This window comes from Tupaia chinensis, unplaced genomic scaffold, assembly GCF_000334495.1.
Source record: "Tupaia chinensis unplaced genomic scaffold, TupChi_1.0 Scaffold000529_1, whole genome shotgun sequence".
Classification (NCBI taxonomy): Eukaryota; Metazoa; Chordata; class Mammalia; order Scandentia; family Tupaiidae; genus Tupaia; species Tupaia belangeri.
In genome coordinates this window covers 289,992-303,250 of record NW_006160042.1, presented here as the reverse complement: position 1 = coordinate 303,250, position 13,259 = coordinate 289,992, and the positions used below count along the sequence as shown (strand labels likewise).

The 13,259-nt window shown below is 43.3% G+C and overlaps 2 protein-coding genes across 4 annotated transcripts in view; one reads left to right on the top strand and one right to left on the bottom strand.

Annotated features, from left to right (window-relative positions):
• LOC102498810 (gonadotropin-releasing hormone II receptor) overlaps positions 1–4,005 on the top strand; it is a 9,594-nt gene extending 5,589 nt beyond the window's left edge. Inside the window, exons 2-3 of the mRNA XM_006157128.3 lie at positions 2,572–2,782; positions 3,423–4,005. Coding sequence (XP_006157190.1) covers positions 2,572–2,782; positions 3,423–3,835 — 624 coding nt within the window. The 3' untranslated portion in view covers positions 3,836–4,005. The remainder of the gene's footprint in view (positions 1–2,571; positions 2,783–3,422) is intronic.
• Positions 4,006–4,096: 91 nt separating this feature from the next.
• RBM8A (RNA binding motif protein 8A) lies at positions 4,097–6,106 on the bottom strand. 3 transcript variants are annotated; one of them, XM_006157130.3, is made up of 6 exons: positions 5,972–6,105; positions 5,661–5,720; positions 5,455–5,529; positions 5,155–5,291; positions 4,426–4,562; positions 4,097–4,314 (listed from the first exon to the last, which is right to left on the bottom strand). In XM_006157130.3, exons 1-6 carry the CDS (start codon positions 6,036–6,038, stop codon positions 4,269–4,271), a joined length of 522 nt encoding a protein of 173 aa, XP_006157192.1. In that variant the 5' UTR covers positions 6,039–6,105; the 3' UTR covers positions 4,097–4,268. The 3 variants fall into 3 exon arrangements, with proteins under 3 accessions (XP_006157192.1, XP_006157191.1, XP_027630996.1); XM_006157129.3 differs by having other exon boundaries at positions 5,455–5,532; positions 5,972–6,104; XM_027775195.1 differs by lacking the exon at positions 5,455–5,529 and having other exon boundaries at positions 5,972–6,106.
• Positions 6,107–13,259: the final 7,153 nt, after the last annotated feature.

Below are 13,259 nucleotides of genomic sequence, written 5' to 3'. Positions count from 1 at the left end.
AGGGCTGGCAGGTGGCGTGGTGGTTAAGGGCACTGGACTCCTACATGGCTGACGATGGTTTGAGTCCCACACCTGGCAGCTTGCTTTCTCACTTTCTCTCATTCTGTCCCTCTCTGGTCAAATTAAGACAAATAAAGTTAAATAAAATAATTTTTAAAAGAATTATTTTATTTATTTGTTTGTTTTATTCTGACCAGAAAGGGACAGAGAGAAAAAGCAAGCCATCAAGTCTGAGACTCAAACCCGTCAGCCATATGGGAGTCCAGCACCCTTAACCACCATGCCACTTGCTGGCCCAAGAAAAGTACTTTTTGACCCAATCCATAACCCCAGCAATTTATCAGAAAGGGGGAGGGGCAGCAACAGCATTTTTCAAGTGTTTAGTTTTTTTTATTTAACATTATTTCATAATTATAGTTATTGTACATAAAACTGTTACTAAATGTCACTTCAGAGGGGCTGCAAAATGATCTGAAATTTTAGCGACAATCATTTTAAATTTTTTTAAGGTTTTTGCCATAGGGTGCATGCATTCACAGGAGAAAATGAAAAACCCACCTCCCCTCCACCTCCCAGGGATGGCCACTGCAATTCCTTCTCCCCCATTCTCCTCTTAGGATTTTGGGAACGCATACACATGCCCCCAGCATGATTTTCAAGCCACCAGGTTCAGTACTTAAACCACAGTCAGCCGTGTGGGAGTTCAGTGAGTCCAGTGCTTTGTTTTTCCCCCAGAAGTTTTTGCTATAGGGTGCGTGTGCTCACCAGAAAAAGAGACAGAGGGACCAGCAGTTAGCGTAATGGCTAATTGGACCCCCATGTAGTTGACCGTGGTTCAAGTCCCGGACCCGGTGGCTTAAACTCACGCAGGGCACATGTGTGTGCGTGCCCAAGATCCCAGTAGGCGAAGGGATTGCAGCGTGGCTATTCCCCCGGGGAGTGATTTCTCATTTTCTATCTGTCTTTCTGACGAGCACACGCGCCCTATAGTAAAAACCTCTTAAAAAAAAAAAAAAGAGAGACAGAAAGAGAGAAATCACCCCCCAGGAGGGATGGGCACGCTGCAATTCCTTCTCCATTTTCTTCTCGGGATCTTGGGCATGTATTCACACGCGCCGGTGTGAGTTTAAGCCACCAGGTCCGCACTCAAACCACAGTCCACTACATGGGAGTTTAGTGACATAGTCATTACACTAACTGCTGGGCCCGGAGTCCAGTGCTTTAACCTCCATGCCACCTGCTGGCTCCAGGAACTCTCATTTTATTCAAGATATTTTTCACAGAAGTTATCAGAGATGTACTAGGAAAATTTGGGTTTTTTTTGAGAGGTTTTTGCTATAGGGCATGTGCGCTCACCAGAGAGAGAGAGAGAAAGAGAGACAGACAAAGAGAGAAATTACCCCCTGGGGGGATGGCCACGCCGCAATCCCTTCTCCTCCATTCTCTTCTCAGGATCTTGGGCATGCACGCACACGCACCCAGCGTGAGTTTAAGTCACCAAGTCTGGGACTCGAACCAGGTCGACTACATGGGAGTCCAGCGACATAGCCATTACACTAACTGCTGGTCCCTAGGAAAACCATTTGAACTAAAAATGTGGGTGAGGTGGTGGAGATAGCATCCTTTGATTGAATGCAATATTAGAATAGTAGTACTTGAGGAGGTAGTTATTTTGGTTTTGGTTTACTTTTAGGTTTTTGCCACAGAGCATGTGTGCTCAGAGAGAGAAAGGAAAGTGATAAATCACCCCTCCAGTGGGGGGTTGGCCAAGCCACAATCCATTCTCAACTCTTTTGGGATTTCAAGCACATGCACACATGTTCCTGGTGTGATTTTTAAACCATTAGGTCCAGGACTCAAACCAGCCAGCCATGTGGGAATCCAGTGCCTTAACCAAATTGCCACCTGCTGGCCCCAAGGCAGAATTTTTTTAAGTTGTAGGATGTAAAAAATTTTACTCAGTGCCATAGTTAAGCCTAAGGGGAAGACAGGTATTTTCATTATACATCTGTGATCTTTTGATATTATTAAATTTGCCATCGGGTACATGCACTTACTGGAAGAGGGACAATGAGCATCCCCCAGGGGTATGGCCACATTGTAATCCCATCTCTTCCATTCTATTCTCAGAATTTTGGGCATACATAGCTTGTTTAAGACACCCAGTCTTGGACTCAAAGCATACAGTTGGACATTTGGGATCCAGCCACCTTAACCACTATGCAACTGGATGGACCCACATTTCTCATCTTTTAAAATGGTACCATGGGAGCTAGCAGATGGCATTATGGTTAAGGTGCTGAACTCCCACAGGGGCGACCATGTTTCAAGTCCCAGACCGGCTTTCTCACTTTGTCTCTCTTTCTCTCTCTCTAGTGAGCACACGTGCCCTATATATAGCAAATTAATAACGATAATAATTTTTTTTAAGTAGTATCAGGTATAAACCATTACCCACTACTGCACTGCTCCACTTGAAATTAGGGATGAATTTGGAAAAGACAGTGTGACATACATGGGTAGTTTGGAGGTGAGAGGAACTAGTTCTAATAGTCCTTAACTCCACTCTAGCTGTTCCTGTTCCACACGGTTCGCCGAGCTGGCCCAGTCCCCTTCACTCAGTGTGTCACCAAAGGCAGTTTCAAGGCTCGATGGCAAGAGACCACCTATAACCTCTTCACCTTCTGCTGCCTTTTTCTGCTGCCACTGACTGCCATGGCCGTCTGCTATAGTCGCATTGTCATCAGTGTATCCAGTTCCCGGAAAAAGAAGGGAAGCCATGGTGAGACTCCAATTCCCAGGCTTTAATCCTTAAGCCTCCTGTCTCTAGCATCATTTATCTACCTACCTCATTGCTGTCAGTCACTAAACCAAAGTGACACCCTTAATATTTCTCTAGCACCTAATGCTGAGACAGTTTTTTGAATGCCTTTAATCTTACACAATCTCTTTTCCTTCATTCTCAAGATTTGGGACAAGCATGTACATGTGCCTGGTATGATTTTCAATCCACCAGGTTCAAGACTTGACCATGGTCGGCCATGTGAGAATTCAGTCACCTTAAATACCATGCCACCTGATGGTCAGGATGTCCTTAAACAGCTACTAGCTGAGTTGAGTTAGCTGGGCAAGGAATAGGGAGAAAGGCAATTACTATACTATTTTATTTGGGAACACCATCAAGTCTTAAAATAGAATTGCTGGCTTCAGATAATATGCCATTTCAATCAAAGCCTTTTCAATACCTCTGTCATAATTCCTAAGGGGTGGGATCATTTAGTCCCAGATTGGAAAGAAGGTCTGCAGAGGGTCTTTTTATGGGGGGAGGGGGAGGTTATGTCACTATCCTGTCTATTCACAATTCATCCTATACTCAGTTCAGAACTGAGGTTCTGAACTTGAGTTTATTTTTAAATTCCCAGCCCCTGCCAGTGAATTTGCCCTACGCCGCTCCTTAGACAACCGCCCTCGTGTACGTCTTCGGGCCCTGCGACTGGCCCTGCTTGTCTTGCTGACCTTCGTCCTCTGCTGGACACCTTATTACCTTCTGGGTCTATGGTACTGGTTTTCCCCCACCATGCTAACTGAAGTCCCTCCCAGCCTCAGCCACATCCTTTTCCTCTTTGGCCTCCTCAATGCTCCTTTGGATCCTCTCCTCTATGGGGCCTTCACCCTTGGCTGCAGAAGAGGGCACCAAGAACTAAGTATAGACTCCTCCAAGGAAGGAGTGTCTGAAAGAATGCCCCAACAGGAGATTCAGGCCCTAAGACAGCTGGAAGCACAAACAAATGTGACACCAGGAAGGGCAGCAGAAACAAAAGAGACATTCCTATAACATTCATGTACTCAAAACAGAGTCTATAGAAATTGAATACGCATTCTCTAATGCCCTAAGAACATCTCCTGCCCTCTTAACTTCTAAGAAAAAGAAATACTGATCAGTGCATCTACTTTACCCTTACCTGAGACTTGATGATATATATAATGTGGAAACTCACACTTAATTCAGTCTCTGGGACAAGTATCTTCACGATGACCCATACTGCCTTACTGTAAATAGTGCTTCAAATACTTCAATGTCAGGACAGGAAAATAATTTTAAATGTAGAAAACAAAAGTGGACATTTATTCATAATTCAAATGAAACACTAAGCAGGTACAGTGAGAGATTAAATATAAGCACAGCAAGTTCTACTCCAGCCCTACTTCTCCAAGGCTGCAAGGCCAAGTAGAATCTTGGAGATAATACTTGGACAACAGAAAACCTGTCAGCGACGTCTTCGGTCTGGACTTCTGCTACGTCTTCGGCCACCTCTGGAGAAAAACAAGGGGGAGGCAATCCATCAGAGGGACATAATACAATATCCTTGTTGTGTTTTGCTCATATTCCCTTTACCAAAACAGTATTTGCCCTGTAAACTTTACCTCCTCTTGCCTTTGGGTGGACCTCGAACAAAACACCAGTCCACACTAATTGGCTGTCCCATCAAATCCTGGCCATTGAGTCCTTCCATAGCAGCCTGGGCCTCCTTGTATGTTTCATACTCTACTAGAGTATACCCCTGGGGCAAGTGAAAAGATAGATATCAACGATCCTATTTCATCAAGAATCATTGACTATCATCCTCAAATTTAAACTCCTATTTCAACAGAAAAACCTATAAATTTTGAACAATGAATGTACAACACCATCTATCCCAATCATATACACAATGTGTCTGTCTGTTTCTGTCTGTCTCTTTATTGTGTCTAAAAAAAAAAAAATCAATGGGACCAGCAGTTAGCGTAATGGCTATGTCTCTGGACTACCATGTAGTCGACCACGGTTTGAGTCCTGGACCCGGTGGCTTAAATTCACACCAGGCGTGTGTGTGCATGCCCAAGATCCCAAGAGGAGAAAGGAAGAGAAGGGATTGCGGCGTGGCCATCCCCGCTGGGGGATGATTTCTCGCTTTCTGTCTGTCTGTCTCTGTCTGTCTGTCTGGTGAGCGCACGTGCCCTATAGTGAAAACTTCTCAAAAAAAAAAAAAAATCAACTTCCAATGTCATTTTATCTTAACTTTGATCTTGGCCAACTACAGCAATCAGGAGAGAACTACCAATGCTGTTTAAGGGTTATAGGGGAAGAGAGCAGTTAAGTGTCACTTAGGATACCTTCAGGTAGCCTGTACGCCTGTCCAGATTGAGGTGGATATTTTTTATCTCCCCATATTCTGCGAATTTGTCATGGATGTCTTCTTCAGTGGCTTCCTCATGGACTCCAGTGACAAAGAGAATCCAGCCTTCAACAGCTGTTGGGGAAAGGAGGGAGGCTGTATGAACATGAGAGAAAAACTTCAAGCAGGACCACAGAAGCAGTGTGTAGACTCCAGCGATTTGAGAAGCCACCATTCCTACTGGCTTAATTTTATTAGTCTCTACAGCCACAGTTCCCACAGGTTCTAGCCTACTCACAGCGCTGTGGTCCTGGCTCGTCGCCATCCTGCTCCACACTGTCATAATCCTCACGCATCCGCGCTCGGGACCCTTCTTCTACAACAGACATACACGAGATCACAAAAAAAAACTCCCCTTTTCTCTCAGTGTTCCTCACAAGTCGAGTGGGGGCTCCAAAACTCATAATTCTCGCCCTACTAGACGACTAATTTTCCCACACTCACCGGAGCCAAAGCCACGGCCCTTCCGTTTCTTCGCTTTTTCTTTCAGTTTGTGGATGCTCTCTGGAACCCCAGAAGAATAAAGAATCAGTAAGAAAGATAAGAATCATAACAACTGTCTCTTTACCAAGACACTATCTGAAAACCAAACCCACCACTAGCAGTCCTTTCCCAGTCCCGCCTCCACTCCTCTCAAAGGGGGCGGGAGTCGCACTCAACCCAGACTTGGTTTCCCCACTCCCGTCCTCCGCCGTTCTCTTACACCCTGCTCTCGCACCTTCCCCGTTTCCCGCAGCTGCCTCCACCGTCCTCACCGTCCCCATCCTCATCCATGGCGAAATCCTCGCCCCCGGCCTCGTGAAGATCCAGCACGTCCGCCATCTTGCTTCGGTTCGCGCTCTCTCTACAGCTCAGGCACCAGACACCTAGAACAACTGTCGCAGAGGGGAAAGGTCGCCAGTGAAGCCGACCAATCAGGGCTAAGTCCAAGCCCCGCCCCCCTGCGCGGGAAAAATACGCACAAGGAGGCGGGCCTAGTACCGAGGGATGCCGGAAGAGCTGTAGCTGTCGCCAGCTGGTCGCAAGCTGGACGCAGTCACTTAGGGAGGGACCTACTGGAAGGGGAGGCGGAGTCAGTGGCTTTCTAAGAAAGGTTGCTGATGAGAGGTACTATTAACAGTGAAGCCCTGCCCAATTTTTTTTATTAGTGGGTTGATTTCCATCTCTTTTTATTCCAGACTAGGTAATAGAAGTTGAAAGGTTTTTCTCTCAAAACTTCCAGGCCTGTACCCTGTTCCGAAAAGTAGCCCAAATTATGTTCTGTTTCAAAAAGCAATACGTTTTCAAAAAGCCGCTCCTGGAACATATTACAACACTGAATTTCTTTCTTAAAGAAACAAAGACAACTGATTGCTGTTGAGATAGCATTAGTGAGACTAAGTAGGATTAGTCAACATTTTTTTTAAAGATTTTTTTCTTTATTCTTTATAGAGAATGTGTGTTGACATCTCAGAGTAAGAGAGAGAAGAACACTTTCCACTGAATCTGATCACAATTGCAGTCCCCTTTCTCTCCTCTGGTTGGTGGATATTGGGCACTTGAGTGCTTGCCACAGGTCAGCCTGAACCAGGGATTCCAAGGTGGGATCTGGTATCTCTTGAGCAGCACATTACTGTTCTTCCACAAAGCTGGCCCCAGACATCAGCTTTTGTGTTTTTTTAGACTTTTGTTTTGTTTTTGTTTTGCTATAGGGTGGTGTGCTCACCAGAGAGACAGAGAAAGTGAGAAATCACCCCCTAGTAGGGATGGTCACGCCACAGTCACCTCTCCTCCATTCTCCCATTAGGATTTTGGTCACATACAACATGCACCCGGTGTGATTTTCCATCCACCCAGTTCTGGATTTGATCTGTGGTCAACCATGTGGGAATCCAGTGACATAACCATACGCCATCTGCTGGTCCCAGACATAAACTTTTTTAGAAAAAAAGTTTGTCCAAGACCAGCAGGTGACCTTGAGGTTAAGGAGCAGGATCCCATATGGGTGACATCCTGGTTTGAGTCCTGGACCCCAAAGCTTGAAAATCATACTAGTATCTGTGTGTATGTACCCCAGATCCCGAGAGGAAAATGGAAGAGAAGGGATTGCAGTGTGGCCATTCCCTCCTGGGGGTGATTTTTCACTTTCTCTCACTGTCCCTCTCTGGAAAGGGCATGTACCTAAAGCAAAAACTAGGAAGAAATGTTTATCCATCCATTTATTTCTTCCGTGAGATGGAGAAAGGCCTCCCTCAACAAGGCTTCATGCAACAATTTGCCCCTCTAACCCTACAGCAAGCCAGGGTCACAACCTGCTCCCTGTGTATTTACGGAGATTTCTGGATCCCCAGGAGTTTCCCATGTGTTCTCTGTAAGGTCTAGGAGAAGGGAAAAGAAACATGGCAGAAACTTCCAGCCTTCCGGATCTGGAGTGAGGCAACCAACGGACTCTCCCACCTTCTGCCTTTGGTGCCCGCCACCAGTTGAACAGAAACATAGTCTCCCATTGGCCAGGACAGGATGCCATAATGCTGTGGCAACTGTTTATTGGTCAAGGGCCCCTGTAAGAGAGTAAGTAGCAATCCTTTGAGTGTAACTCCCTGGCCTCTGCTCAGACCACGGAACCTCACCCAAGAGCTTTTTGCAGGATAAATTTTATTGGCTTTGTTAAATAACATATTCACAATGAAGAATGGGTGGAAGAATGGTGAAATCATTGATGCTTTACAAAAAGTTTCTGGGAACAATTCACCAAAGAAAGCAGGAATTTACAAATGGATAAACCATTTTAAGATGGGACAAGACAAGATGAAGTCCATCCATAGCCTGGTGGTGAAGGAAGCTGGATCCCATATGATTGATCACACCATGGGAGTCCCAGACCAGGTAGCTTGAAAAACATGCTGGGAGCATGTGTGTCCATGTCCCAAATCTTGAAAGGATGGAGAAGTGGAGAAAGGATTGTGGTGTGGCCACACCTGTCAGGGAGTACTTTCTCTCTGCTTCTCTCTGGCAAGTGTACCTGTGCCTTCTGGCAAAATTAAAGAGACAAAATGATGCCCATAGCAGCAGACCATCCATGTCAATTTGCAAGGAAAAACTTGTTCACGCCTTGATTTTAGAGGACTGATCATTAATAGCAAAAACAATAACCAACATCACAGACATCTAGTGTTTTTTTTGTTTTGTTTTGTTTTTTTGAGAGATTTTTGCTATTGAGCATGTGCGCTTGCCAGAGAGACAGAAAGCAAGAAATCACCCCCTGGGGGCATGGCCACACTGCAATCCCTTCTTCTCCAATCTCTTGGGATTTGGGGCACATATACATGCACGCACACGCGCCTGGCATGAGTTTTAAGCCACTGGATCTGGAACTAGAACCACATTCAACTATGTGGGAGTCCAGCTACATAACCATTACACCATCTGCTGGTACCCACCACAGACATCTTAATTGATTCAGTTTACACAATTCCATCTGCAAAATTAGAGTTGAGCAAACTTCTAATTTGATTGAGTGCCAAAACTATTGTGCTCACCTCAGCTGTAGACAAGAGCAGAGTTTTCTTCCTTTTTTTTTTAAAGAATTATTTTATTTAACTTTATTTATTCATTTGTTTATTTCAATTTGATCAGAAAGGGACAGAGAGAGTGAGGGGAAGCTGCCAGGTCCAGGACTTGAACCACAGTCGGCTATGTGGGAATCCAGCACCTTTAACCACCATGCCAACTGCTGGCCCCAGCAAGAGCAGAGTTTTTAACTGAAATTTGAGACAGGTGAGATCAAGACCCTAAACATTTCTTTGAAGAATTGTAACAGGAGAGGAAACAGTTTTACCAATGTGATCCTGAATACAAAGTATAAACAAATAAATGATTACTAGAGGTAGAAGCAGTCCAGTCAAAACAAAAGTGAACCAGTCAATAGCAAAAGTCATGGGAGGACCAGCAGGTGGCATGGGTTAAGGTGCTGGACACTCCCACATGACTGATCACGGTATGAGTCCTGGGCCTGGTGGCTTGCTTTCTCACTTTCCCTTTCTCTCTGTGTGTCTCTTTCTGGTCAAAGCGAAATAAAATTAATGAATAAGTAAAATTTAACAATTCTTTTTTAAGAAAAAGCAAGTCATGGCAATGAATTTTTGAAATACTCAATTCATTTTGCTTGTGACTATCTGCAGGACCAAAGAACCATAACATCCGCCTATTACGAGGGTGTTTTGAGAAACACTCAAGCTTTAGCAGAAAAACACTCAACAGAGTTCTCTGCCACAACAATCCTGCTCATTCTTCTCATCAACCAAGGCAATTTTTTGTTTTGATGGGAAATCATTCAATGTCTACAGTCTGATTTACCTCCTTCTGACTTATTTTTGTTTTCCATCTTTAAAAAAATCTTTAAAGGACACCCACTTTTCTTCAGGTAATAATGTAAAAAAGATTGCATCAACACAGAGATGGATTAAATGGGCAGTATCATCACTTACAAAAGTGTCTTGAATTTGATGGAACTTACATTGAGAAACTTTATATTTTTATCTTTCAATTCCAGTTTTCCATGAACTTTTTGAGATCCCTTTGAATTTGTGTGTCTAATATTAGAGATGCTGACAATACATGAAGAAAATAATTGGATTATCAACACTCACTTTATAATTACACTGTGAAAGTGATGATTGCTGTCATAAGGTGCTACTGAAGCATGTACAAAGGAAGTTTCTAGGACTGGCAGGCCTTTGCATTTAAACTGGGCCTTTGAGGCAGAATTATTTTCCAGGAAGCAGTTGTAGCTGGATGGAAATAATCATTTTCCACAGTAGGTGGTTTGATCTTTTTAAAAGTCAGTTCAGCCCAGCAGGGGGTGTAGTGATTAAGGCACTGGATTTCCACATGGCTGACCGTGGTTTGTGCCCTGGACCTGGTGGCTTGAAATTCACACCAGGTGTATGTGCGTGCCTGCCCGAAATCCTGAGAAGTGAATGGAGGAGTAGGGATAGTGGCATGGCCATCCTCCCTGTGAGGGTGATTTCTCACTTTCTTTCTCTCTGTCTCTGTGTCTCTGGCAAGCACATGTACCCTATAGCAAGTCTCTCTCTTTAAAAAAAAAAAAAAAAAAGTCAGTCGGTGTGGCCAGCAGGTGGCGTAGTGGATGAGGCCCTGAACTGGCTGGACTCCCATATGGCTAACCCTGGTTCAAGTCCTAGATCTGGCAGCTTGCAAATCACACTGAGCATGTGTGTGTGAATGTTCAAACTCCTAGGGGGAAAATGGGGACAGGATTGCAACAGTCGTTCCCCCCAGGGGGGTGATTTCTCAACTTTTCTCCTGTCTCTGATGCCTAATGGCAAAAACCTTAACAATGTCCAAAAAAAGTCAGTTGGGGGACCAGCAGTTGGCGTAATGGCTATGTCGCTGGACTCCCATGTAGTCGACCGCGGTTTGCGTCCCGGACCCGGTGGCTTAAAACTCACGCTGGGCACGTGTGCGTGCATGCCCAAGATCCTGAGAGGAGAATGGAAGAGAAGGGACTGCAGCATGGCCATCCCCCCTGGGGGGTGATTTCTCACTTTCTGTCTCTCTCTGTCTTTCTCTCTCTGTCTGTCTGGCGAGCGCACACGCCCTATAGCAAAAGCCTTTCCAAAATAATAATAATAAAATTTTTAAAAGTCAGTTGGTCACATCCTACTAAAAACCCTTACTTGATTTTTTATTGCACTTAGAATAGAATTTAAGCTCACACAACCTGCTCTACCTGTGTCTCCAATCTCTTCAGTTTCAGCCCCTAGCCCATTAAACTCTCCTCCTTGCTTTCCCTCAACCATGGTGTACTCTTCTCTGAGCGCCTATCAGAGCTTTTGTACCTTTCACTAGACTGTTTTAACTTCATCCTTTAGGTCTCAAAACTATAGTTGCTTAAAGGGATCTTCTCTACACTAATTTTTGTTGTTTTTGTTATTTATGTAGGTTTTTGCCATAGGGCACTTTCATTTGCTGGAGAGAGACCAAGAGAAATGGAAAGAGGGAAAGTGAGAAATCACCCCTAAGGGAGGATGATCCCGCAGCAATCCCTTCTCTATCCTCCTCTTGGGATTTTGAGCATGCGCACACACACGCCTGGCATGATTTTCAAGCCATCAGGTCCAGGACTTAAATGGCAATTGACCATACGGGAGTCCAACACCTTAACTACCATGCCACTTGTGGGTCCCATTACATTGGACTCTTTAATTACCTTGTTTACTTTCTACTTGTTTATTGTATGTATTCCCCATTAGAATATAATCCATATAGCAGAGATGCTTATATTACAACTATAATACATTCCTAAAGTTTAACCCACTAGCCTGGCTCATAGTAGAAATTTGGTAAAAACTGAAAGAATGAGTGAATATCAAAATGGCAAGAAATCTTATATGCCTGAGGTTTTCTGACTGTGAAATATAGTTCAGAGTCATACTGCTATGTTAAGGATTTGGGCATTTATCCTATAGGCAAGAAATTTCTCTACTTCAAGTATTTGAATATTCATGACTTTTAACATCTGCAATTACCTCACATACTATTTTTTGCTTAGCATTTTTCCTTCAATAGACTTTATAAAGCATAAATGTGCATTAAAAGGAAAGTTTTAAAAGTAATTATTTTCTTTTACTTAATTTTAATTTGACCAGAGAAGGATAGAGGAGAGGGAGAGAGAGGGAAAGTGAGAAAGCAAGCCACTAGATCCGGCACTTGAACCACGGTCAGCCATGTGGGAATCCAACACCCTTAACCACCACTATGTCTGCTGGCCCAGGAACATTTTTTTTTTAAATAATTTTTTTTCATATGAAGAACAGATTTTATTCTAAAAATAGATCTCAGTAATAATGATATACCAAAAGGTGGTCATTATAATAAAAAGGAGAAAAAAGGTAACAGGAGTTTGCTTTAATTTTTTTCCTGAACATAAAAAATTATCACCCATATATTGCTATCTTTCATTTATCTGTATTTAAGTTATTCCTTTTATGGATTATCCATGATTTTAGAATTATAGACTGGTCTCTGCCTAATGTTTTGACATACATCTGGATTGTTTTCATCTTCAAGTAAATACATTCTCAAGGAATGCAAACAAATTTGGGTATTCTGCCTAAGTAAACATAATTAGGAAGATAAACTTATGTTTAGGAAACATTCCAAAGTAAAAATTGTTTTAGCTCACTGTTTCCCTCAATCCTTGCAGACAGCAACAAAAACTTTACTGGAAGTATTGTTATTTGAAAATAACAAATTATACTACTTACAGAGAAAAGACGTAACTACAGTATCCCAAACCCAAAGCAGAGGAAACTTTCTAAACAAATAGTGAAATTTAGTACTTAAAAAGTGTTTTTCTATCTTCAAAGTGCTAAAGACACAAATATTCATGAAAAACTTTAGTCCAGTCCACAAAGCTCTGACTGAATTGAAGTACTGTAATACCAAGAATGCAGGAGACAAAACAATTTAAATTTCTAAGGCCCTCATTACTAAACTATATCTTAACTATATTTTGCAAAAGAATGAAAGCAGTGATTGCAAGACCAGTTAGAGTTGAATTAGTAACATACACCTCACCCATCGGCCCACATTTCTTTTCAAACAAATCTAAATGTACATCTAAGTAACAAAATTCCCTCCATGTGTTATATACATCTAATATCCTTATTTTGAAGGATCTTTATCATCCATCTTCATCAACTCAACTGGCCATAATGAACAGCAAGTAGAAATGATCTTTTATATCAATATCCTTGATATCTGACATTCTCTGCAAATCAGAAGCAGATCACAAAAGTTATATTTTATTCCTATTAATAGTGGACTGTCTTAGCTATCTTTTGGACTTTCAGAAATTAGTGTGATTGGTGTTCCTTGTTGCTCGCTGCAGCACCTGGCGCCCGGGAAGAGCTGGTTGTGAGGGAAACGAACTCGCGGCTCCGGCTTCCGGCTTCCGAGCCTTCAGGTTTGTCGGAGGGAGGGGGGGGCGAGCGAGAAGAATCCGCTGCAGCCGGTCCTCTCCCGCCGACCTCCGCCCGA